Source organism: Populus trichocarpa, chromosome 17 (genome assembly GCF_000002775.5).
Source record: "Populus trichocarpa isolate Nisqually-1 chromosome 17, P.trichocarpa_v4.1, whole genome shotgun sequence".
NCBI lineage: Eukaryota > Viridiplantae > Streptophyta > Magnoliopsida > Malpighiales > Salicaceae > Populus > Populus trichocarpa.
This window is the reverse complement of record NC_037301.2, coordinates 12,542,030-12,567,187: the sequence shown is the minus strand read 5'-3', so window position 1 is coordinate 12,567,187 and position 25,158 is coordinate 12,542,030. Positions and strand designations below refer to the sequence as shown.

The window sequence follows — 25,158 nt, the reverse complement described above, 5'->3', positions numbered from 1 at the left end:
ACATCAACTGAATCAGTTGACTAAAATAGAAGAATCAATTGCCAAAAAATAATTGATAGAATATATAACAACAAATTAAGTTTCGAACAACAAAAAACTCAGTCACAACAAAACATAATAAATTCTGAACATGAACTTGAATTGAATTGTTGCGGCTCTATATTTTTTACAAGAACATCAACCAATGTCAGCTATTTGAAAGCAACAAAAAACAATAATAAAATAACAACAACAACACACAGTAGTACAATACCTCTAACAACCTATACAAGCAACCAAAAAGGTGTCACATATGTATAAACTTAAGTTTATAGCAATTACTTAATAATAAAAACTCAAAATCTAATTGTTTAACATTTACTCACCATCTCAAATTATCAAAATAACTCATTACCTTTCAACATCCATGGCTAAACTAGCAAACTCTGAAAAAGAAGAAAGATAATAAAATATCTTAATTAATTATAACTTAACAAGTTAATCTAAAAACTTTATGATATAAATAAAAGCTATATAGTCTAAAACACATGTAATTTTAGTTGTTCTAACTTTTCAAGATCATTTATCATTTGTGAAAGATCTATTGATGATGGAGAAATGGGAATCCAATTTTGATAAAAATAATAATATGAGAGCTTTAATATTTGCTGGATTCAAAGAACTTCTAAAAACATATAGCACACAACCCCTAATGCTAAAAGTTATTTTGGAGGCAACTACAGACATAGAAATAACTAGGACATCTCTTGCAACCGTAAGGAGTATTAGATATTTGGAGCTAATAGCTTTCCATCCAATTAAAATATCAAAAGAAGTATCACTTGGATCTTCAAATTCATTTGCCAAATATTTTTTCAATTTATATTTACTCAACTCATTATTCTTCTCCATTAAATTGACCAACAATACACAATGCATAATGTATAGCTTAATTAATTGGATTTTTAGAGTTAAAGTAGTTTCTTTAAGAAGTTTATATGCAATGAGATTCATTATGAGATATCCAAGTGACATTCTAAAACATTAAAAACACGCAATCAACTATTTGAATGACATTTGAACATGATAGTCATATTACAAGTTGTTTTTAATGTAAATTAAGCTACCAAAAGAGAAAGAAAAATGGCATTAGTAATGAACTGGAAAAAAAAGTGATTGAACAATATAATTTCAAGTAATAGAAGAGCATATATCATGTGAAAGCCTTTTTTTCTCCTTTGACATGCATGGTGGATCCCATGACAAATTGCTTTTAAAACAAACTCATAATCTTCCATCCATATAGAACTTATCACTAGCTCTTTGTCCACAACAACAAAAATCAAAAATGAAACAATACACAAATACCATCATATCAATCTTGTAAGAAATGTCTCAAAGACGAGTTAAAGGTTGTTGTTAATCGATCTCATCTCTTGTAAAGAACTGATTGACTTAGATTTGTGACCTTATAGTTAGAGTTTCAGTTATTTTTTTAAGGTTTGATTGACAGAGATATTGTGGAGGTTTGTCAAAATCAAGTTGAGGCTTTTGGTTATAAGGATGAGAAGAATGGATTGATGATTTTAGTTTGTTAAAATGATAGTCGAAGAAGGTTACCATCGTCAACAAGATAGTGAGATAAGAGAATGGGAGGCTAAGCGGCAAGTGAGAAAAAAATTAAACAAAGAGAAAGAAAGATGATGTTTATACCAAAAACTTTCTAAAATATAAGATTACACTGTCAATGTGTTGTATAGGGTATACGAGTTGACTGAGTTTAGAAAATCTCGACCTGCCACCCAATACATAATATCCATTTCTTAAGTTTTTTTTATTCACTATCATATGTAATATCCATATTATCTGATTTTAAAGGGTTGAGACATGTTAGATAATATAAATGTTACAGATAAACAAGTTTATTTTTAACACCTTAAAAAAATACATTAAAATCAAATTGATTTTTATATGTATACCATTTCTCATATACGAGACATCATAAATTTTTTCCATTTATCTTATAAGAAATTTTATTCAAAGAAAATTATCATATAAGATGTAAATGTTGTTCAGTGTTGATAAGAGTTAGTACAAACTCTCCGGTTGGTATAGTCTTTACTTTATCTTATCTATTATATTTATTATAACATATTAAGTTTAGTCAAATTCAAAAACTATATTGATTATTATTTAAGTCTAATAAGAAATTAAAAAAATTGTTAAATCTACATTTTTTAATAATTTATTAGATTCCCATTCACCATTTAACTTTTTCTAATTCTAAATTGATAAGATAATGATTGCCATTCCTAATTTACAAATTACTAGTTTACAACTCGCATTATGTTGTAGGTTGAGTTAATTTTTTTTTTAGTATAACAAAAAATATTTAGATTGTAGAGAATTATATTTGATATTTTTATTAAACCTGGTCAACCTTGAAACTTCCTAAACCAACTCATTTCCTAACCTATGTTTAAAATTAAATTGTGTGGGAGTTGTCTTGATGTGACCCAGTCGACATGGTCGATCCAAGAACATCCAACCTAACTAATAAAAATATAAGAGAATGAAATTGAGAAAAAAAGGATGAAATTGACATAAAAAATCTCATGACCTAATTTATTATCTAAGACGAGTTTAAAATTAAATTGTATGAGAGTTGTCTTGATGTGACCATATAACTTGGCTATTAGAGAATTATATAAATCATAATTTGGAGCTTCATCTAACAGCTTAAACTTTTAGGCTGAGATGATTTTTTGATATGGTATTAGAGCCTTGTTGACCAAGCAATCAAGGATTCAAATCTCACCACCCCCATTCTATTTAATAAAAATTAAGCACGAGGTAGTGTGAGCTTGTGTAAGTTTCAAGCCCAAACACTTGAAGATGTGTGTTAGATAATTATATAAATTATATATTGGGGTTTTAAATAACAACTTAAGTTTTTAGGTTGAGAAATTTTTTTTGACTTTGACTAGTTCTTTGACTTTAGCTAGTCCAGAGACAACTTGACTGACTAGTTAAAAAGTTTCAGGATGAATTTTAAAAAAAAAAAGAATTAGATTAACTATTGATTAGTCTAGAGATAACTTGACCGACCAGTAAAAAAGTCCAAGGATGAATTTAAGGGGGGGGGGGAAGAATAAAATTGACATAAAAAAATCTCAATCCGACTCTCAGTTTAGTCTGAGTTTAAAATTAAATCGTGTGAGAGTTGTTTTGATATATTTCAGTTGACTTGATTAATTTAAAAATAACAAGATAATTATTAAAAAAAATTAAAATAAAATTAAAAAAATTAAAATAAAGGGCGAAAGAATGGGGAAAAAAATGGGAGGCTAAATAACAAAAAAAAGAGAAAAAGAAGAAGAGAGGAGCTATATTGTTTATATGAAGTGAAGCTCTATGATAGTTCTAAATTGGCCAATGTTTTTCTTTTTCTCAATATTATAGATTTAAATCTTAGAATTAGCACTCCGGCGAATTTATTTATTAATTTTTTAATATATCATCGTGTCATGAAATGTGCATTTAAAGGAATTTACATGGGCTATTGATGTAAATACTCTAAAAACATATGCCAAATTTACAATAAATCCAAAGGCTAAGCCCTCCATCATAAAAAGACCTAAAAACAACCCATAAACTAAAACCCTACAAACAAGAGTGAGAAAAACCCATTTCCAACATCATACTAGCCAGCAACATCACTGACAAGACGAAAAGAAAAGATGAACAAGAAGGAAATATTCAAACTAGCAAAAGGGTTTAGAGGAAGAGCAAAGAACTGTATAAGGATAGCAAGAGAAAGGGTTGAGAAGGCCTTGCAGTACTCTTACAGAGATCGCCGCAACAAGAAGAGGGACATGCGCTCTCTTTGGATCCAACGCATCAATGCTGGCACCCGCCAACATGGTGTAAGTCTATTTTCTTTCTTTCTTTTTATTTTTTTACCCATCTTGTTGGCGGGTTTTTCTTTTGTCATTGAATGAATGGCTTTTCTTTTCTGGGGTTGTTGTGCTTTTTTTTGGTGAAGTCTTGATTTTTCTTTTGTTTGGTTTCGATTTTCTTGAATGAATTACTGATTGGCAGTCTGAATTGAAAATAATGAGATGTAATTGCTAGAAAATGTAGATTTTGAATTGCCATTTATATAAAGGTTGATGTTTTGAGGCTTTTAGGTGTGAACTCAGATGAATTCTAGTCTCTCCTTTTATTTGTCTTCTGAAATAATTTTGAAATAAAAATAGAAGTCTTTATCTTGATGATTTCTTTTGGGGTGTGCATGTAAAGCTCAAGGTTTGGTGTTTCAAAGACATAATCTTTGCTAATAAGTGTTAAATTGGAAGAAATCAAAGTCTTGATAGTGTGAGAATTGTTTTTATGATGATCAGTGGTTTGCATTAGCAGAGATCCTTTCTATTGACGAGGGAAAAGAGTTTAATCGGTTGTGCAAGCAAAGATTTGGTCATGTATAGAACCTTCTAATAATTTTTTGGTCAAGAGCAGTTTTTCTTTGTCTGATGTATGCGTAGGGGCAGTTGAAAGTGCAGTGAAGCATATAAAAGAGAAGTGGTTTTGGAGAAAGTTGAAGGCTCTGCTTTGTAGTGGTTGATGTGGTAGCTACATTAGAATAATGGGGAGTAGGATGGCTTTCATTTGCTTTGGATGAAATGATCCAAACATGCATGTTGAGCTGCATATTTGTTTTCATTTTTGTGCAAGAGTTGTCATAATGAGAAATGATGTGGCTCATCGTGTTTTGCCTGCCATTTTTATTGACTTGTGTTGAGACTTGACTCTTGAGTCATGTGATGAACAGGTTATTAGATTCCAGTGCTTCTGAAATCAATGTTTATGTGGCCATTTATTACCATATGGAATGTACCTTGTGTTAGACATGCTCTATGTTTTCTGAACTTGTTGCTATGTTTTCTCATGTGGATTGTTGCATTGCCTTGCCCTAGAGGTTATTGAATCTTTACTTGAACAAGCAAACTTCTACATGAAAGAAATACCTTTATCAGACTTGAATTTCAGCATTGGAGATAGTGGTTTGCTATGGTGTGAATTGCAGCTCATGTTGGATGATTCTGTTCTCCAGGGATGGAATTGTGAAATACGTTACTATTCACTGATATATGAACTAGGAAGTGAGATGAACTGACCTAATTGTTAAAGAAACCACAGGACTTTTCTGAGTAACAGTTTTTGTGGGGATTTTGAGTTTTATAGAATGCAGTACTTTGCATGGGACTTGTCCAGTTGTGCCTTGATGTTAGAACATCACTTGGAACTGGTTTATGATTACAAGTGTCCATGATCTCTAGAATCCAGGTTTCTTTTAATCTACTTATTCTAGATTTCTACTTTATTTTCTTTTCTTTTTTATTATATAACACAAACCGGGAAAAAATGGAGTGCAATTGACTTCTTCTTTATCATTTTGGATCATGTTGATGTATGTTTGGGCAGCGCAACTTAAATATTTTCCTTGTTATAATGAAACTTCTTCATGATGAGATACTGATCTTCGGTTTCTTCTTCTGCTATATTTTTATTTATCACTATCAGGTTAATTATGGTAACTTCATGCATGGGCTGATGAAGGAGAACATTCAGCTGAACAGAAAAGTCTTATCAGAGATATCCATGCATGAACCATATAGTTTCAAGGCCCTGGTAGACATCTCACGTAATGCCTTTCCTGGAAACAAAAATGTGGTGCATCCTCCCAGGAAAGTGGATATGTCTGCTGTTAATGTGTAGTTCTTTAATTGGATATTTTGGTAATCCACTCTTTTCATAGCCTTTTGGAGCTTGTCTGAAACAAAAGCTTTAAAAAGGTAGCTTTGTATTTCTGTGGTCGTTTGTCTCTGGATATATGGATGAAAGAAAGTAACTGTGACATTCTGAAGAGAGAGAAATGATCTCTAGCCAGTTACGTTCCACCATTTGAGGATGCACAATGAAGTGAAGAAACATGAGAAATTCTTTATTTTCAAAATGAAGAGTAATTTCTGACTGTCATGAGAAAGAAACTGATCATCATAGAATTTTCCTCCCCAGCTGCAACTCAGTTCTCTTCTCTTTTTATAGCATTTTGAATTTGCTTACATCGTTTAATCTCAATCGTTGATCACTGCTTAATACCTTAGAATCCAATGACAACATCTTGAACAAATTTGGATTCTGTTTCTTGAGGATATATTAATTGGCCTTGACCAAACTTCGGAATCACTAACAGTGGAGTGTTGTGAAGCTAAATCTACATTTCGAGATTAACTTAATAAAGTCTTCTCTGTATTTGATCTTGTTTGTGAAAAAAATGGCTATGAATGATCTTTGGTTGTCCTTCAAGAATGATCGTGTGTCAAGATCCTTGATAACCGCACTCTTTTGATAGAACTCCTGCTGGAGGGGTTTGTAAGGTTCAACTGTGAGTGCAATGCAAAGAGCGTAACACTACAGGACATTTCAGTTTGATGATTAATGCTCCCGTATATAGGGACTGCATGTACATGATAACATGGTGAAGGTGTGTTAAGAGGTTATGTGCCTAATCATAATGATGATTGGTTCCGAACCTTTATGTTGGAATTGGCACTGGACAAGGCGATCATAACGAAAAGGTGTTCATTGCTGTGAACAAAGCGATCATGGGCGACAAATGCATTTCCCCTTTCTAGTCCAAGAGATGTTATGCCATGTTTTTTGGATGTCTATAAACTTCCCGAAAACATCGTAGCTTTGTCCACTAGGGACCAGAATCCATCCAGCTTTGTTAAAGCAGATTTTGGCCGAATTTGCGCTCCAATATGCAGGCATCAAGTTCATTACTACGAAACATTGTAATCTACGAGTGAATTGCATGTATGCATTTGTGAAGTTGACTAACAAAGCAGACACAGTTGCACAAAGAGAGGGACAGATTTGCTACGTGAAACAGAGAAGGCAACCAAATGTCTTGCATTTCGGAGGCAACAAACCATTTGCAAATCAAATTCATCTATAGCTACTTCCCTGAGACAATAAAGGCTTATTTACTCGTAAATTGATCACCAAGCAGTAGTATTTTAGACATACCTTGTTTCTTACATCACCTTCAGAAAATTCTTCTAGGGTTGTGATTATAACTTATTGTTACTGTCCTCAGATTGGAACTCCCATGAGAAAGCAGGCTATTGTTATCATTTGGAAGGCCTCTAGATTGCCACATAACACAACAGAATCATGCAAGTTAGCAAATAAAATTGGTAGGTAATCTTTCTTTGACAGAACCCGCGTCAAGTCAGCCATATTTTTTAACAGGAGGAAGTATGTGATCTAGCAACAGAAAGGTTAATGAAGGCATAAGAAAAATGATTAATTACCTCCATAATTTCTACGCTCATCTGTAATACTTTAGCATATCTTACTCTTCTCAGCATTCCATTGCAGCTATTCTTGTTAGAGAAAGAATCAAAGTGAAGAAACTTAATAGTTACACCTTGTAGGTAGCATTTGCTTACTTTTTTCGGAACATACAAGATGAAAATAGCTGCGACAGAAATGCGTTTGGTTGTAAAGATGAAAAAAAAAAGGGTTTTCAAAGTAAATTCTGCGGTTAAACTTCAAATCTTCTTTCACGCCACAATTGACAAAGTTTGAAGTTGTTCAGCTGAAATAGTAACGCGGAAAAGGATGCCAAACCCAGAAATTTAAGAGAGGTACTGTTGATAGGCAGATTCGATGGGGTCTTATAACTAATGTTTTAGGAATGCACCAGTGTGTATATAGGGATTACATGTTTAAAAAATTTACCAAGATTAAAAGGAACTTAATTTTTGTTTGCTATATTCTGAAAATATTATTCTGCAATCCAGTGAACATTCAAATATTTGTCTTATATTCATTCATGAAAGTATTCTTAACTTGAAAATTTTTACGATATTCAAAGAATAACTACTTCTAATAATATAAGTGTTATTAGTTATTTTCAGGATCCATGTTTAGAAAAAAGAAAATCAAATCCACACATTCTCTCTTTTACTTCTGCCTATTTTTTTTTATTAAATAAATCCAAATAAATAACTAATAGAATATAACTAATTAATTATCCTAACATCATAAAATTACTACTCAACCTAACATGCTGAAGACATTGAGTCACGAAAAAGATTCAATAAAATTCAAAAACAAATCTAATGCCTATTTTACGTATAGCTATACGTGAAGTAACTTCTGATATAACAATAATAAAAAAAAATGTGTAGGCTGATTGTTTAAACATAAGCAAAACTTCAAGTTCCAGCTATAAAATAGACGAAACTTTCAGCTCACTACTAGGTTTTAACAGACTTGTTGGTAATCCTTTTATGAGTCGTGGAAGTCAGATAGAGAATTCAAGTGCAGATACTAAGAAGTATTAAAATAATTCAGTCTGTAAGGCACATTTCAGCCCCTGTAGATTCTGCAGCGTTTCACTTGGGTACCTATTAGTTAAACTTTGCAATGTTATCCTATGAAACTCAAATAATCTTCAATGTGGTTTTTTTTGAAAATATGGGCTGCTTTTTGAATCAATGACAAACCACAAGCTCTCGAAGTGAAGTCCTTATAAGTGGTTATTTCATACATAGATGCTGAGAAACCATTTCAAAAACCTTCAAAAGGAACAAGACACACAAGGCATCAGTAGGAAATGTTAATTTGCTTGAACTATCACTACTAATTTCTGATGAAGAATTGTTTTTAGCTCTATTCGTTCTGCATGCTTAAGCTGATGCACGTACCAAAGTGTTTTACTCTAATTTTTGTGAAGAGATAGCTTCAGTTTCATCAATTGATCACCAAGCAAAAGGGTTTCTGAATTCCCATGCTTCGACTGATACCTCTTCACAGCCAAAGACAAGAGCTTGGCAAGCTGCAAAACAAAGAAATTAGATTATGTAAAAGAAGTCAAAGGGCTAAAAACTAAGACTAAACTTGCTAGTGAGAAAAAGGGAGATTCTTACATCCTCTTTTACATCGGTTTCAGAAATTCCACTAGACTTCTGTTCATATCTTATGGTCAGTGTCCTTAGGCTTGGAGCCCTCATGAGAAAGCAGGCCATGGCGATCATTTGGCAGGCCTCTAATTTGTCACATACCATGACCAAATCAAGCAAGTTCTCAAATAAAATTTTAACATGATCTTCTTCTGATAGAACCTGCATTATTATTATTATCAAGGTCGATCAAATTTTCACAGAAGAATGGGAAAGTCTGTAATTAATCAAAAGAAATAACATATCAAGGAGATGATTATTTACCTCAATAATTTGAATGCTTAACTGCAAAACTCGGGCGTATTGTACTGCTCTTAACACAGAATTGCAGATGTCTTTATCAGTAATGAAGAACTGAAGATCAACGAATTCGACAATCGCCTCTTGTAAACATATTAATTTCTGTGGTTGAATTTCAAATACTGAACCCTTCCACCAAGAACCATACAACTTCAATGACAAAGTTTGAAGCTGCTCAGCTGAAACAGCAATACTAATAGGAAACTGACTGCTGCATTCAAAAATCGACAATTTTCTAAGGGAGGAAGTGGGGATGTTGAGATGCAGTAACTGCAACGTGCACTGACTTATCATCAGATTTATCAGAGACGGACAGTGTCTGATGTCAATGCCATTAGATTCATCTACAAAACATTTATGGATTGTTAAATTTTCAAGGAGCGGACAAGCGATGGAAACAAAGCACCCGGATCCAAAGACACACCCTCGGAGCGTTAAATTTTCAAGTGATGAACAAGCAATTTTTATCTTGGACAATTCAGCTTCTCTGAATATGCAATCAGATATGGTTACATTTTTAAGGGACGAGCCCTTGATGCTATTCTTGCAGAAGCCCAAGATGTGATTAACATAGCAATTATGAATTGTCAACTCTTGAAGAGATGAAGTATAGGAGATGGGGAAACCATCCATAATCTTAATAGCTTCAAGATTTAACCTTTTAAGTGATGGGCAGTTGGTAGATATCCAAGCCTCCAATAAGGCCCCATAAACTCGTAAAGATTTCAGCGATAAGACCTCGAGAGAAACCAATGTAGCTGGCAAGAGGTCATCTAAGCAGCAATCCTGCAAATTCAGTTTTAGCACCCTCAAGGAAGCATAACCAGTTGCCGACATCGGCAAAGCGAAACAATTCTGTTCATCAAGTCGATATCCAATATCAAGCTCTTTAACATCACACCTTAAAGCATCACAAACCCAGGAATCATAGGGCCTTTCATGAGAACACTCACATGAATCACATAGCCAACGAAAACGAAGCAGTTGTATCCGCTGGCCATTGCGGGATCTCAGAAACTTGCTGAGAAATTCTTTAAACTGGCTACACTTGGTGGCACATTCATGTGAAGCAAAATCAACATCGAAATACAAGTAAGGACTAGAAATACATATCTGTCGATATCCTTTCGAGGCAAAGCTTAGCCGAGCAATATCATTAGCCCCAAGGAATGAAATAATGTGATGAATAATGTGCTCTGGAAGTCCAATGAGTCTGTCATGGCTATTAGCAACGTTGTTTCCCTTAGAAGAGCTCAGTACCATAAGCTTTGATGGGCTCTCCATCAGCAATCGAACTATCAAAACCCCTAATGCCAACTTATCACGGAGCTGGAAGTAAAAAAAAAAAAAAAAAACAGTAAAGAGTACGAACAAGTGACAAAGCATGTGTAGAACAAGCATAGTACATAATCTAATGAAGAAACAAGCAACATAGCGAGGCACATATCAGAAACAAGAGCAGTCATTAAATTATATCACGGTACGCAGATTAAAAAAATTGAAGATTATTACTAAGTTAAGTAACCTGTAATATCATGGGATACCGTTAAAAATTCCTTAAAAGCAAGGGAAAAAAATATAAGTTAACACAACCAAGTCAAACTGTTTCGAAGCAGGACTAAACTTTAAAAACTGCACACGTCGCATCGATAGAAAGAAAACAGAAGCAAGCTTCAAGTTCCAGCAATAAAATTGATGGAGGAGACCAAACTTCCAAGTCAATATTGATGTATAACAAACTTGTAGGTTAACTTACAGGGAAAAACAGAGAGCAGCAGTGTCAGAGTTTTTGGAGGCGTAGAGGTTGAGGGACACCGAATTCATGTACAAGTCATATATATTAAAACAATTTGTAGGTCGGCATTCGGAAAAGCAAAATATTTGACCCTTCTATTACTTATCGGTCAACCTTTTCCAATGTTAGCCTATAATTTTCAGAACGTTTTCACTATCATTCCTTAATGTTTATTATTATTATTATTATTATTATTATTATTATAATTATAACAACCAGTCATTGATTAATTATTTTTATATTTTTTTTTCTCTATCATCTTAAACTTGGTCCCAAAATCAAATAACTCTTGTTATCACTTTTCATTGTTAAATAGCTATAAGAAAGGTTATGCTTCAGCATCCTTTTCTTCTATATTTTCACACCGAAATCCCATATATATGAAAATATTTAAAACTCAAAAATAAATAAGAGAAAGTCACAAATTCACATTGAAACTGGTAAATAATTATAAGAGATTTGACCGGAAAAGTTTACGTAATAGAATGAAAGTGTAATATTGGAGTATCTACAAGGAGCAATATTGTTTATCCTAATTTAGTGCCGCATTAGGCGTCCACCACGTATAAAATTGTATAAAAAACGCTAACACGTGACCCAATCCCATCTCCGACTCCTTAGATCTCCACCTCCTCCACCATCTCTCCACCTCCACCACCATGGACCCTCAACCACCACAACAACCTCAACCACCGGCTACCACTCCAAAACTCCGTCTAATGTGCAGCTACAATGGCCACATAATCCCAAACCCCCACACCAAATCCCTCTCTTATTCAGGTGGTGACACCCGCCTCATCACCATCCCCACTGGTACCAGCTCCGCCACCGCCACAAACACCACCTCCAACGGTCTCACGCTCTCTTCTTTAATCTCTCACTTATCGACAACTCTGAAAATAACCGTACCAATCACTCTAAAATACCAACTTCCACATCACAATCTTGATTCTCTCATTTCACTTGCCTCTGATGAAGATGTCCTTATCATGCTTGATGAGCACCAAAACAACCGTACACCTTCACGTCTTAGATTATTCGTGTTTCCAACCAAATCCATTTTGAGTCAGCCCGAGTTAAAGGCTAAAACTCAATTAAATCACCCAAAGACTGAAACTTGGTTTGTTGATGCATTGAAGAATACAAAGATTGTGAATCTTGAGGGTAATGGTAATAATGGTGGTGGGTTCTGTGGAGCTGAGTCCATGGTCCTGGAAACTTCTTCTTCTTTTGGGTCAACTTCGTCTTCGGTTTCGTTATCTAATTTGGGTGTTAAAGGTGGTTTTGTTGAGGATAATGGGACTGGTTTGCTGGATAATAAGGTTCAATTGTCAACCCCAGAAGGAATTTCAAGGTATTGTTGTTAAAACTCTGTTTTTTATATTCTGTTTTGAGTTTTTTAAGGCTAGTTTGGCATTTCTTGTTCGATAATCTTGAGAAGTATGCATATTTAGATTCTTAGGATGTTAAAGTTCTGTTCTTTTTAGTAGAAACGTATTTAACTCAAATGATCACATCTTTAATTGTTATATAATCATTGCTAGGTATTATGTAGTAGATGTTTGATTTTTATGTTTCGGGAATTTTGAGGAGAATGAATATGATGCCTTTTTGTGGTAAAGTTATTTTGATGTTGATGAATAAAATTGGTTGTTAATTGTTAGTAGTTTTTCGTTTTTGATGTTTCATTTGCGTGTGAATCTTCGAGGTTTGTTTTATGAAAGGTTTAATGAGAGAAATTTGGATGTTTCAGATGTTAAAGTCATGTTATTTTGGCTGTAAATGAGTGTAACTGGCTGCTGTAACTCTGGTTGTTGCAGTGATCATGGTGTGGGAACTGCAGTTTGTCAAGATCCACAGTTTGTGACATATCAAGATCCAGTCGGGGCTGTTACTTCAGTGGAGAATAAAGTTTCTCTAATAAATCCATTTGATTCAGAGAGGAAAATCTCTAATCCTCCTCCTCTCATTGGGGTTGAGATGCATAATACAGTTCCCGTTTCTGGGTATCCATTGTCATTACAATATGATCAGTTACAACAGCTGCAATTTGTTCAAACAGCTGCCCCACAGTATGTACCCCAGAACACAACTGGTGTAGTGCCATTGTCTTCTTACTATGTGATGAGTTCTCCGGTGCCTCAGCAGCAGGTTTATTATCAGAGCAACCAACCTCAGCCGATATACCTAGTGCCTGTTGCACAGCCTTACAATTTGCCTATGCAAAATAGTTTGATGAACACTGCAACTGTTGCTTCTAGTCGCCCTCCCATACATCCTGATTCGTCTATGTACCCTGCTCAAATGGTGTACAATGCCGCTGCTAGTTTACCCGTAGCTGAGTTAACCTCACAAGTTTATAGAACAAGTTCACCCGTTACTGTACCACATGTTAAAAATCAGAAACAAGGTGGAGGGCCTCCTCAAATGAATCACCAAGGTCAGCCCATATGTGCTGCTTCTATGGAGACTGGTAAACAAATTGATGACGATCCTGTACATGCCCAAATATACAAGTCTCAGCCTCCACCTCCAACTTTGCCTTCCCAGTACCAAACCATGACCCCAGCCACAACAATCTTGTTATCAGAGGCTATGGCACAGTTAAATACAGATAATATTAAGCAGAAACAGCCTAGAACCTCACAGCCACAATGAACATGAGCTACTGTGAAACAATTTGGGGATAACTGTTTGTGGTAACTTGGACTTTCCTTTCTGGATATTAAGTTTTGGAATTATAGTGTTTTATTTGTAATAGAAGTGATATTCCAGTCTTTGTACCTTCTGTTTTGTCTTTCTTTTTGTGTATCACGTTATGGTGGATATTACTTTAAAGTAGGTGTTTAAGATTATACAACTAAACTCAATACAATTGTATTTGTGCTCCAACAATCAGAGTACTCGTTTGTATACTTTAATCATACTTTTTTTTGTATTTTCTAATTGCTTTAAACTCCTGGAGTGTCCGAGTGGAGTGCAGGACATCCATATGCTGAATTCACCTTGGTTTTATTGTCATTTTGTTTATTTATTGATGTTTAATATCCAGTCATGAAATCATGTCTCAGGGGCTTGTGTTTGTGCTCCTGTAAGAGGTTATTCCTAATTTTCTCAAACAACTCAAAATTATTAGCTACAAGCTTGACTTTTTTTATCTTTATTTTTATTTTTATTCATTTGTTGTTTGGTGGCAAGCACCGCAATCCGTTGTTTCTGGATTTAGTTGAATAAGATAGGCGAGCATTATTCCTGGACATGATCAGCTTACGTTAGTAGGTGGGGCAAGTGCATTCAAAGTCTGGGAACATATTCCTGCAACAATGCCAGCTTTGAGCAGTGTTAAATCAAAATTATCTCCTTCTGGGGGGTGCTCTTGAAGGTTATGTGGAACTAGATCTTATTATCGTGCTTGGCAGGCATTATATTTCAGTTTCCATTGATTATGCTTTTTGTCCATTCACCATTGATAGTAGTTTCATTTATTCACTTCCTAAAAGACAGCATGTTCTGTCCAATTTGTTAGAACGTTTTTAATACAAACAACTGCAGCATCATCTTTATCTAATGCAAATCCTTGTGATGACTGCGAAGCATCTAAGTGCTCGAGTTTCTCTATCTTTTGGTCCCATTTTGAACATCATTGTCGTTTTGCTATACAGGGATATTTTAGATTATGCTCCCATGGTACTTGCCATGTTTTTCATCATTTCTTTGCTAAAAAAAGGTCAGCAAAAGTTTCTTTCCTTGTTTGCAGAAATTATGTGCATCTCTGTATTAGAGTTGAGGATGTTTAAACACAGTTCAGGGTGCTTGCTCCAGATAGTTTAACCACTTCTCACTATGAAATGTTTTTTTTTAAGGATTTTTTTTTAAATTAGCAAAGTAAATTAAAAGTTTAGGCAAAGTAATACCATTTGAAAAAAATTTGGTAAAATAACACACTTTACCTTTTCGCACTTTAAAATAACAACATTTAAACATGTTTATCTTTCGGAATTTTTGCTTCGGTCTCATTTCACTATTTATTTACTTTTTATATGCTGATTGCACAGTTTATCTTTCGGAGTAGAAATAGATGGCATGTTTTTATTGAGATCCAGATAAAGTAATAGGAGGAAGAAATTCCATTTATTAGGATAACTAAGTAGAACTTGACAAAATTATGCGAAGTAACAATGAATATGCTGTATGAATTAGTTTTTTAAGCACAATAGATACTGCAAGATTCAGATGTACATGGTGGTGAATAGGAGTTCAATGCAAGGCAACATAGGCCTTCCAAACAGGAGAGAAATATTGATAGCAGATTAGTTATTCAACCCTTAGGAACAACACGCTCATTGGTTTGATTTTTTCGAGGAAGGTGTGTACTCATTTTCCTTCGTGAAAAACTGATTTAAGTCAAAGGGACCAATCTTCCCAGATTATCACTCGCATTCTTCATGGAGGGTCTCTTGTCAGGGCTTGCTTGAACACAGGCTAGAGCAATCTTAAGCACTGCAACCATTTCATGTTTCTTGTCTGACTCACGAGTTAAGAAGGGATCTAGGACTTCAGATGGTGGTTTAACTTCAAAGCTAAGCTGAATCCATTGGACTAGATCCATTCCTGATAGACTTACCTGCATCATAGGTGACTTCCCAGAAATCATCTCCAATAGAATCACCCCAAATGAGTAAACATCCCATTTCTGTGATGGTTTTATGAGTTTTGAAGACTCAGGAGCTTCATAACAAGACCCAGGCGTGCTTGAATGTGTTGGTGTCAACGCGTAAGGAGAACCTTCTTGTGGTGTTCCGCTTGTCATTTGTTCCCCCGGTAAGGATTCTTTACTTGTATAAGCAAAGCAGTTGAGTCCAAAATCTGAGATGCGGGGCTCCATGTTCTCTCCGAGCAGTATGTTGCGAGTCTTTAAATTTCCATGGACATACCTTTTGGGACTGCATTCATGTAGAAAAGCTAAGCCCTTTGCTAATCCTTTCATGATTTTAAGTCGAACAGACCATGAAAGAGGTTTGAAGTTTGTCATTCCTGTTCTCCCTGGTCAGATTTCGAAGAAAAAGATTCAGAGCAATTAATGTGATGAATGCTTGTGATTTTCATGGAAAACAACAGTATGGACATGGAAGCTAACTAATTCTTTTAGTTTCTTACATGGTGAGTAGGGGGGATACTTACCATGAATCACGGTGGCAAGGTCACCATTGGGCACATAATCATAGATGAGCAACTTCTCGTTGATGCCCCAACAATAAGCTAGAAGGCTGACTATGTTTGGATGTCTAATTTTGCCAATTGCTTCCACTGCAGGTTTAAACTCCCTGAACCTCTGAGAACCTCCATCTTCCAGTCTCCTTACGGCAACAGTTAGCCCCTTTTCAAGAACAACTTTATATACGATCCCTATACTGCTCTTTCCAACCAGAAAAGCAGACGCTTTGAGAAGTTGTTCAAGATCAAAACTGACCTTCGAGTCTAATGGAACAAAAGTGCACTGTTCCATAGTTTCCGATAGAGATTCCAAGTCATCTGTTCTGAAGCAGAACATTTCCTTTCTAACCATTGATTTTTCTTCAAAACTACAGCCCTGTGTACGTTTGCTTTCCTTACAACCATAAGACTTCTTGTACCAGTAACAGAAAGATACACTGACTAAGCAAATTCCTACCACTGTACCCGCAACAGTTGCAATCACAATCCAGCACCATTTTCCTCCCCTCCTCTTGCCTGAGCTGTCTCCTACTGCTAAGGGTTCAGGGTCGATATTTGGATGGGAAGCGGCCAAGGGGCATCGAGTTTTCAGAGGAGGCCCACAAAGGAGAGGGTTGCCAATAAAAGCAGCTGGACCTACATTCTTTAGAGCACCATTTTGTGGTATTGCACCGCTAAGATTGTTGCAAGTGAGATTGATATAAACCAACTTAGGAAGTTTTCCTAGGCTTGCTGGAATTGGGCCATTGAATAGATTGTGAGATAGATCAAGCGCTCCTTGCAAGCTTGGCAAGTTGCCTAGGCTGCCAGGGATCAAACCGCTAAAGCTGTTATGTGAAAGATTCAGTGTCCGAAGCCTAATCAAATTGGTTCCTAGTGCATCTGGTAGAGAGCCAGTGAAACTATTTCCGCTGACTACAAGATTCTTCAGTCTCTTGCATTGAATTAGAGATGAGGGTAATGACGCATTGAAAGAATTTTGGGAAAGATCAAGAGTCTGTAGGTACTTGAGGTTCACTATCTCTTCAGGAACTGGCCCGGAAAATGAGTTTCCCGAGAGGATCAAAGATATTAATTCTGTCGCATTAAAGAGTTCGACTGGGAAACTTCCAGAGAAGTGGTTATTCCTGAGATCAACATGACTTAATGCAACAAGCTTACCAGCATCAAGTTGCAGATTCCCAGCCAGCCCTTTATTTGGAAGCCTCAGAGAAAAGACCTTTTCTTCTCTGCACATAACTCCATGCCATGAACATGGGTTTGCATCCGATGAGTTCCAGTTGTCTATATAATGAGCTGTGGAGTATTCTATCGATTGCTTGAAGGATAGAAGAGCAAGACCTTCATCATTAACAGAACCGACAAAAGCACTATAGTGGACTATAAAGAAAAGTAGAGAGGCAAATTGCAGAACCATCTCTACCATAAGGCAACTGCTGAATGGAGTTCAAAGGAGAAATGTCATTGGTTGTGGGATCATCCTGTGTGATAAAGCAGGTTAGAATGGGAAATACTAGAGAGGTACTTTACTTCTTTGTGTTTTCTGCTGGACCTTATATGACCTTGTAAGGAAGTGGCCACTGTTAGTTAGAGTGTAGACTGGGAGAAACAGGTCAATGCAGCCCTACTGCTTACTAGCATTGAAGTTAAAAGCCAAAAACATGTGCCCTACACACTTGCTTTCACTAAAAGCAAACTTAAGGTTGAATTATTGCTAGACAGCAGTAATTGAATGGGGGTTATTGTAGCGTGCTTTCAATGCCAGAATTATAAATGCAGACAATTCATCATAGTTAATCATTACCTGTCAAAAACTAAGATCAGTCAAGATAGTGTTGTCTAGTCTTGCTGTGATTTGAATTTCATAAGCTTCAGTGAGGTTGACACGTAATAGAATATTGGTCTTTGGATTCAGTTTTTAGCGTGAGTGATGGCGTTATTAGGTGCACAAAAATGCCACTAAATGAGCAAACCTACTATAGTTAGGAAAGACGTTTTGAATTTCAAGCTCTACAGGCTTGGCTTCTCTTGTCTTGATATGACCGGTGGAGGAACGAAATCTTCACTCGTTTTATGACTTCTCCAACTGGGGTTCGTGTCCCTTGTCGGCTGGGCTGTCTGCTTGAGAACCAAAAGGGAAGGTCTGTCCCCATTTAGGCATTACTGAGAAAGTTTGGTGTTCAGTTCGAGGTCAGATCAAACTTTGGACTGGGTTTTGCTTCTTAGTAACTTATCATTACATTGGAAAGGGGTAGTTAAAATAAAGAGGCCTGTGATAAAAACAATCATGGCCGACTTAAATAGCGAGTGCTTGATTGTTTATGATATATCCGTGTCCAGTCTCCTACTGTTTCGTCTCAGCAATCTCCCCTTTGTCCTGTATTTCAATTTCAATAGATAGAGCATGCAGCAGGGAATAATTCATATGCCTGGACTCTTCAATTTATCTTGACATACCTGTGTTAGAAACATAGCTAGATATCTCAAAGGCACATGAATACTTCGGTATCATATTTTGTTTGTATTCTTTGCATGTGATTCCGTTGGATAGTAATTTCCATTTACTAACATCTATTTTTCTTCTGTTCAAAACCTTCAATGACATGGTTTTGAGGGTGTCAGTCTCCAAATTATTCTTACAACAATAAACAAGAAGACAAAACATTACCATTCAACACATATTCCAATATCCCTTAGGATCTCATAAACGACCTACGTGGTGTTTTGATCACTCTTCTTTGCAATTTTGATTTTGTACAGTAAGAGAAAAACCTTGTTAACATCTTGTCTGAAATTCCTTGATAGAAACATCTTGTCTGAAATGGTCCAACACCAAAACAAAATAGAGAATATCATGAATAATTTTGATGGCCTCATTTACCTCACTGGCCTGGATGTGTCCATGTTTTCTCATGTCGATCGTTCTGGATTGGTAAGGAGCCTGTTGTCCAGTCATTAATGTTTAGTCGTGTAAATTTCATTTGCAGAATATGTTCTGTTGGCAGCATGACTATAAGACACTTCCAAAATCTGATTTCATGTTAGAGCTCTAGGCGCGATGACGACGAATGCACGTTGCCTAGAATTTGGCAACGATGGACAGCAGCAACCTTGCATAGGCAGTGATGAATTCAGCAAGTAGCGTGCAACGGTTCATACGAGTCATTGAGCTCTTGACTTGGCATAGACGTGGGGCTTGGATAATGGACGTTCTAAGTTGGCAGCAAACATAGCAGAAACTGACAGTTAAGACTGTTAGTTGGACATGTAGGTCGTGGGTTAGTGGTGGCAGTTATGGACATCCAGATCGTGGGAGATTGATGGCTGAACGTGGGGCATAATTGGGGTTGTTGTACAAGCTGCTAAGATCATGGGAACATGGGGGAGAAACTGTCCAATACTTGCTGAAAAATAGGCCACTAAATTCATCGAGGACATGGGGGAGAAAGTGCCCAACTATATCCTGAAAAAAAAAGATGATGGTTGTGTCTTGTAACTCACGTATCTTTGTCTATAAATAAACTGGAAAGCCTTGGTTAAGTAGGAGGCAATTTTGATGCATAGCACACACTTATATTATGTAATCCTTTGTTTATGAGATTAATAAAAGTTGGGAGATTTTCCTATATATTCGGTGTGCTTTGAGTTTATTTACTTGTGTTTGTTAATTGCTTATGACAAGGCAATTGTGGAAACCTCTTTGGCTAAACGAAACACATAGTTGTAGGCAAATACGAGTGAAAAGGATGAGGCAAGGCTTAATCTAGTCGGGACTAGACCGTCATATAGAGCTGAATTTTGGGGCGAAAAATCTAACCCTGTGACCCTGATGTGCTCCTCAGTTCTCCTTTTGGTCAACAGAAATTGAGGGAGTATCTAAAAACAGTGGACATGGGAGCAAACAATGTAGGGGTGAAGTGCTTTTTAGCTTGTGCCAAGAGGAAATTGCAGTTGATCATTTATGTTCAGAGAACTTCAGCGGTAAATCATCTGCTGAACTGCAGTATAAGAGCAATTTTAAAAGTGGGTTGGTGCATACCAGAACAAGAAATGTCTTGAAAACAACCCAAGCATGCTAATAGAAATCAAGAAAATGGTATATCCAAATTCAAAACAGACCACATCAGAAATCTATGATTTAGATTTCTTCACTGAACTATGATTTATATTTTTGCACAAGAACTTTCATAGCATGTCTGCCTTGTTTAAGACAGTCGGTTAACTGGTGAATTCCCTGCGCACAATCTGCAGCTATTCTGCATGATTGGTTCACACACAGCCCACAGTTGCTAGTTCCCAATGCATGAGGGTGAAGGCAAATGAAACTTGGAAGACTAGCACTTGTTAGGAACTTTTGTTCCAAATGCTCACTGTATGCAGCTATTTTTTTTTTCTTGAACTGAATCAAAATGTCAAGGAGAAAAAAGATAACAGCACATAGCCGTAACAAATTTGAAACATTTTATGGATCCTTGTCAACTTTTTTTCCCGATGAATAACTTGGCTAAATTTGGCACAATTGTTCTTTTCTTCCTGATAGCAATAGAAGTTGATCTAGGAGTTATCCGAGGAGTCATTCGAACTGATGGAGAACCAGCATTTCGAAGCTTTGAACGTCTTGATGGAGTCAGATTGCCATTAGCTTTCATGGATTTCCTTGGCAATGGCTGTTGCTGGTTCTCGGCTTCTGTATTTTTCTTGCTCACTTGTCTCCATTTTGGAAGCTCTCCCTCTACCATTCTTTTAGCAGATAGTGAACTCTCAGTTCTATATATCTCTTTCTCTTCCTCCACCCTTGTTTCTCTGATGTCTCCATGAGCTAGTTCAATTTTCATCAATATCTCCTTTTCACTGGCTTTCAATGCTTCAATCCATGCATGAGCTGCTGCTACCTTTTTGTCTGCAATTTCTTCAGCCATGGCTGCATGTCCAGTTAAATACTCGTACTCAAACTTTGAGATAGTAATCGACGAACTATGTTGAGAAGCAGAAGCTCTAGATCTCATGGAGTTCTCAATAACATTTTTCAAATTCTGAAGAGCTGAAGACTCTGACTTTTTGACTGCATCAAGCTCCTGAATTGCGTACTGCAATTTTTCTTCAGTGAGGTCTATTTGAGAATCAGTATTGCGGATTTCTGCCTTGATTTTTGCAGTTTCTTCGCAGATAAGCTTCTTCTCTTTCCTTGCCACCTCCGCTTCGGTCTTCAACTGTTCAAGTGTCACAGACAGACTGGATAAAGTTGATCTTGCCTTCTCCTCAACTGCAGTTGCAGTTTCCAATTTAGACTTTGCTCTCAGGAGCTTTGAATTAAGATTTTGAGCAGTTATATCAGCTTTCTCTTTCACTTTCTTCAACTGAACTGTTTCTTCTGTAACATGCTTCAGCTCATTCCTTACGATATCCATTGAGGTCATGAACTGAAAACCCTCTTCCCTAGTTGAAGCCAATTCCTTCTTAGCTGCCTGCAATTCTTCAGTTATGGATTTCAGTAAAGAGGAATCCTCCAATTGCTTGCCTTCCCGAAAACTGCCTCCCAGATGCTTCATGCTGTCATTTCTTTGTACCTTTGCGTCCTTATCTTTAGCAAGCTTTAGTTCATGCTGTATCAAATTCACGTCATATAATGTAACAGCCAATTTAGACTCAAGATCTGTAGAGCTGCTGATTTCCTCTTTGACATTCTTCCTTTTGTTCTTAGTTTCCTGCATTGCGGACGAGAATTCTCTCGCTTCCTTCTCTCTTTGAGCTTGAATTTCTCCAAATTCTTTCAAGGCCTCAATCTGTGCCAACTCAACTAGCACTTGCTCCTCATTTGCCTCATCAATCTTCTTCCTGAGTGCTTCCGCATGGCTCATATTAGACGATAATTTAGAAATTGAGGTTGCTATTTCCTTCTCTGCCCGAGTTTTCGCTTCCAAAACAGAAGCCATCTCAAGCTTAAGTTTACTCAGTTCTTGCTTCACACCTTCCAACTCCCTTATCACTTCTGCATACTGATGGCTCTCATCACTCCCAACAATTAAAGCCATATCTTGGCGCTTACTCAGCTTGTTTAGCCTTTCCATGTCTCTCACCTGAGCTTTTACCTTCAAATTTGATTTCTCAATCTGTAAAACAAGCTCTTTCACCGTTCTTTTCGCCTCCGAGAGCTCTGATTCTGCTTTCACTTTAGCCGACTCCGCAGCCCTTCTATTCTCTTTATATCTAACCAAGTCTCTCTTTGCCATGTGCAGCTCTTTAGCTCTTGAGGAAGACTTCTAAATGAATTCATCAACTCAATATTTACTAATAACACTTCAAACTAACTTACATATAGTGCTTAAAATTAACAAATAAATGGGGTTAATTAGCTGTTCTTAATTATTGTCAGTTTTATCATACCTCAGGCAAATCCATCTGGGCTGGTGTCTTCAGTGAAGAACTACTACTTTCAAGAATTCTTTCTCCATACATATTAACAGCTGCCTTCACTGTCCCAATTCTTCTTCTATCATCAAACACTCTCCTATCCATGTTGTCACTACTCTATCAAAGAAGAAAAATAAACATTTTCTCAGGCAAAGTCTAGTAAAATAGTACTCAAATTGCTACAGATGTTCAACAAAACAGAATCTGGGCCTGCTTCCTTATAACAAAAAAACACAATCATGCTACACATTATAGTTACAACATAAGAAGAAAATGCAAGAAGTCCTGATAGACAACAAATCATATCATCATCAAGAAGACTTACCTCAAAGTGTGCTATATATATCTGTCTAGCTAGATAGATGTGTAGACCATGTTTTGTTAGCTGAAGATTGAAGTGCAGAGCGCTTGCTTGACAGTGAGAGAGGGAGGGTGGGGGGTGGGGGGTGAGTAGGAAATGTTTTTGGTGCCTAAGAAAATGGAAGAATAAGTAGCAACAGATAAAACGGCAATGGAGAGAAAGAGAGCGAGTCCGGATGGTTGGCTGGTATTGGAGGAATCGCTGCCACCTGACGATTATTCCCTTTTAATTGTATAATATAATGTTTTGGAAAATATCGTGGACCCCCAGAATTGGTGAATTTCCAAGGAGGTCCGGATAAATTAGAGCTTTTGTGGTCACAGGCAAAAAAAAAAAAAAAAAAAAAAAAAACGAAAAGAAAAAAGAAAAAAAAAAGGAAAAAGAAAACATTTGAGCAATTGGATCAAATCCGTCGCTTTACTTGTATAAAGTTTAATTTGCCGATTTGATGTAAACATATAAAGTATTAAAATATAATCTTCGTCTTCCTTTTTTTGTTGATTTTTTTTAGTTTAAATCTTGTGACCTTAGAAAATTTATTCCTAGTCCAAAGATAAATCTATACTGTCAAATAAAAATAATAATTTGATAAAATAAAAATAAAAAAAAATAGAGAGACACCTATCGGAACAGAAAAAGGGGGTAAATACGAAATATTATTTTATCCTGTTCATGTAATGCTAGAAGCAGAAATTGAAATTTGAACTGGAGAATACTCTTTCTTGTAAAAGGAATGTATCTCTTGAAGGTATCATGAAATGGCACTGGGAATCCTTTTAATTCGTCCAATGCATTCGTTTTCAATATACAGTGATTAATTCCTATTGCATTGGGCTTTCCACTACTACGAGAGTTGATGAAGTAACTGGATTTCACTACTGGTATAATAGGTCGACAGTGACTTTCTTGCTCACAAGAAAATATAAGTTAATAAGAATGAGCTTCACATGTTTTTTCTCCTCTCTCCTGTGTGCTTCGTGCCTTACTGATGTGTGCGATGATGGTGATCTCTATATATAATAAATACCAAAGCATCATCAACATTCTTCCAAGTTAGTTCTGTGAAAGTCAGTTGATCTTTGAAAAATTGCATTTGAGATTGAAAATCAATGACGTATTGTTCAAGTTGTTGATGTAGTTGGTTCAAATTTTGAATGAGTTGATAACAGTAAAAGGGATTAATTAGTGGTGGTGTAACAATTAGCAAGGTGATCCCACGAAGTTTTGGTAGTATCAAATCTATCAAAATGAAGATTGATCGATGAAAATTTGATGATTTTTTTCTAGCCCAGTCATCTAGGTGCTCAATAAATTTGACATCAACTTCACCTTCATCTTTGATCGGTGTGGATTTAGTGATATCACCGGTGACATAATGTCAAATTCTCCGACCCTTGAGAAAAGAGGTAAGAGACATCTGATTTGTCCATGGTTGCGAGAATGGCAGAATGGTAGTGTCAAGATCAAAATATGGGATCATTAGTGTTTGCTCGTAGTGGCTGGCAGTGTATAAACCAACAAATTCTTGGTTTGATCATAGAAAAATGAACTTGAAATTGATAAAGGAAATGAGATTGTTAGTCGTCGTGAATATTGTAGCTACATGGTTTTAATTGTTTTTTTTTTTTTTAACGCAGGTGTTTGGGTCAGCTTGCATGTATTTCGACTAATTCCACGGACCCTGAAATTAACGACTATGTAAGTTTTCAGTGGCCTTGAAGTTTAAGGGACTCGAGCTGGTGATTTTCAGGAAACAAACCTAGAACCTAATTAGTTGAACTACACCCTCAAGATTAGATGAGTTTAATTGTCATAAAAGCATCTGATAAATTATGTTGAAACAGATTCATGTTACAAAAACTTTCATTTTATAGGTTTCCAGTTTTACCTTACAATGACTTTCAAAATGCTTAACAACATAATACATGACAGTCAACTATATATCAACTTGATGCCATGGATTTGCGATATATGCTGAAAAACACCAAAAGAAATCCCTCCCCCAAAACAAGAAAAGAAATCCGTCCTCCTCTCACTCAAATTGAATCGCTATAGCAAAC

The 25,158-nt window shown here is 36.1% G+C and overlaps 5 protein-coding genes across 7 annotated transcripts; 2 read left to right on the top strand and 3 right to left on the bottom strand.

The window, feature by feature from the left end:
• Positions 1-3,627: 3,627 nt before the first annotated feature.
• On the top strand, positions 3,628-6,013 carry LOC18099447 (uncharacterized). The gene is made up of 2 exons (XM_006383341.3): positions 3,628-3,905; positions 5,563-6,013. The coding sequence occupies exons 1-2, from the start codon at positions 3,720-3,722 to the stop codon at positions 5,755-5,757; spliced, it is 381 nt and encodes a 126-aa protein (XP_006383403.1). The 5' UTR covers positions 3,628-3,719; the 3' UTR covers positions 5,758-6,013.
• A 2,302-nt stretch (positions 6,014-8,315) lies between these two features.
• Positions 8,316-11,130, bottom strand: LOC18099448 (uncharacterized). The gene is made up of 4 exons (XM_024588962.2): positions 11,074-11,130; positions 9,282-10,646; positions 8,985-9,179; positions 8,316-8,893 (listed from the first exon to the last, which is right to left on the bottom strand). The coding sequence occupies exons 2-4, from the start codon at positions 10,599-10,601 to the stop codon at positions 8,777-8,779; spliced, it is 1,632 nt and encodes a 543-aa protein (XP_024444730.1). The 5' UTR covers positions 10,602-10,646; positions 11,074-11,130; the 3' UTR covers positions 8,316-8,776.
• A 560-nt stretch (positions 11,131-11,690) lies between these two features.
• LOC18099449 (uncharacterized) lies at positions 11,691-14,033 on the top strand. The gene is made up of 2 exons (XM_052448299.1): positions 11,691-12,466; positions 12,933-14,033. The coding sequence occupies exons 1-2, from the start codon at positions 11,772-11,774 to the stop codon at positions 13,768-13,770; spliced, it is 1,533 nt and encodes a 510-aa protein (XP_052304259.1). The 5' UTR covers positions 11,691-11,771; the 3' UTR covers positions 13,771-14,033.
• Positions 14,034-15,224: 1,191 nt separating this feature from the next.
• Positions 15,225-18,152, bottom strand: LOC18099450 (receptor protein kinase-like protein ZAR1). Its single transcript, XM_006383344.3, has 2 exons — positions 16,294-18,152; positions 15,225-16,155 (listed from the first exon to the last, which is right to left on the bottom strand). Exons 1-2 carry the CDS (start codon positions 17,750-17,752, stop codon positions 15,512-15,514), a joined length of 2,103 nt encoding a protein of 700 aa, XP_006383406.3. The 5' UTR covers positions 17,753-18,152; the 3' UTR covers positions 15,225-15,511.
• Positions 18,153-20,427: 2,275 nt separating this feature from the next.
• Positions 20,428-23,262, bottom strand: LOC18099451 (protein PLASTID MOVEMENT IMPAIRED 2). Of its 3 annotated transcripts, none has more exons than XM_006383345.3 (3): positions 23,063-23,262; positions 22,711-22,849; positions 20,428-22,586 (listed from the first exon to the last, which is right to left on the bottom strand). In XM_006383345.3, the coding sequence occupies exons 2-3, from the start codon at positions 22,840-22,842 to the stop codon at positions 20,802-20,804; spliced, it is 1,917 nt and encodes a 638-aa protein (XP_006383407.2). In that variant the 5' UTR covers positions 22,843-22,849; positions 23,063-23,262; the 3' UTR covers positions 20,428-20,801. The 3 variants fall into 3 exon arrangements, with proteins under 3 accessions (XP_006383407.2, XP_024444378.2, XP_024444377.2); XM_024588610.2 differs by having other exon boundaries at positions 20,428-22,583; positions 22,711-22,854; positions 23,063-23,261; XM_024588609.2 differs by having other exon boundaries at positions 22,711-22,854; positions 23,063-23,260.
• Positions 23,263-25,158: the final 1,896 nt, after the last annotated feature.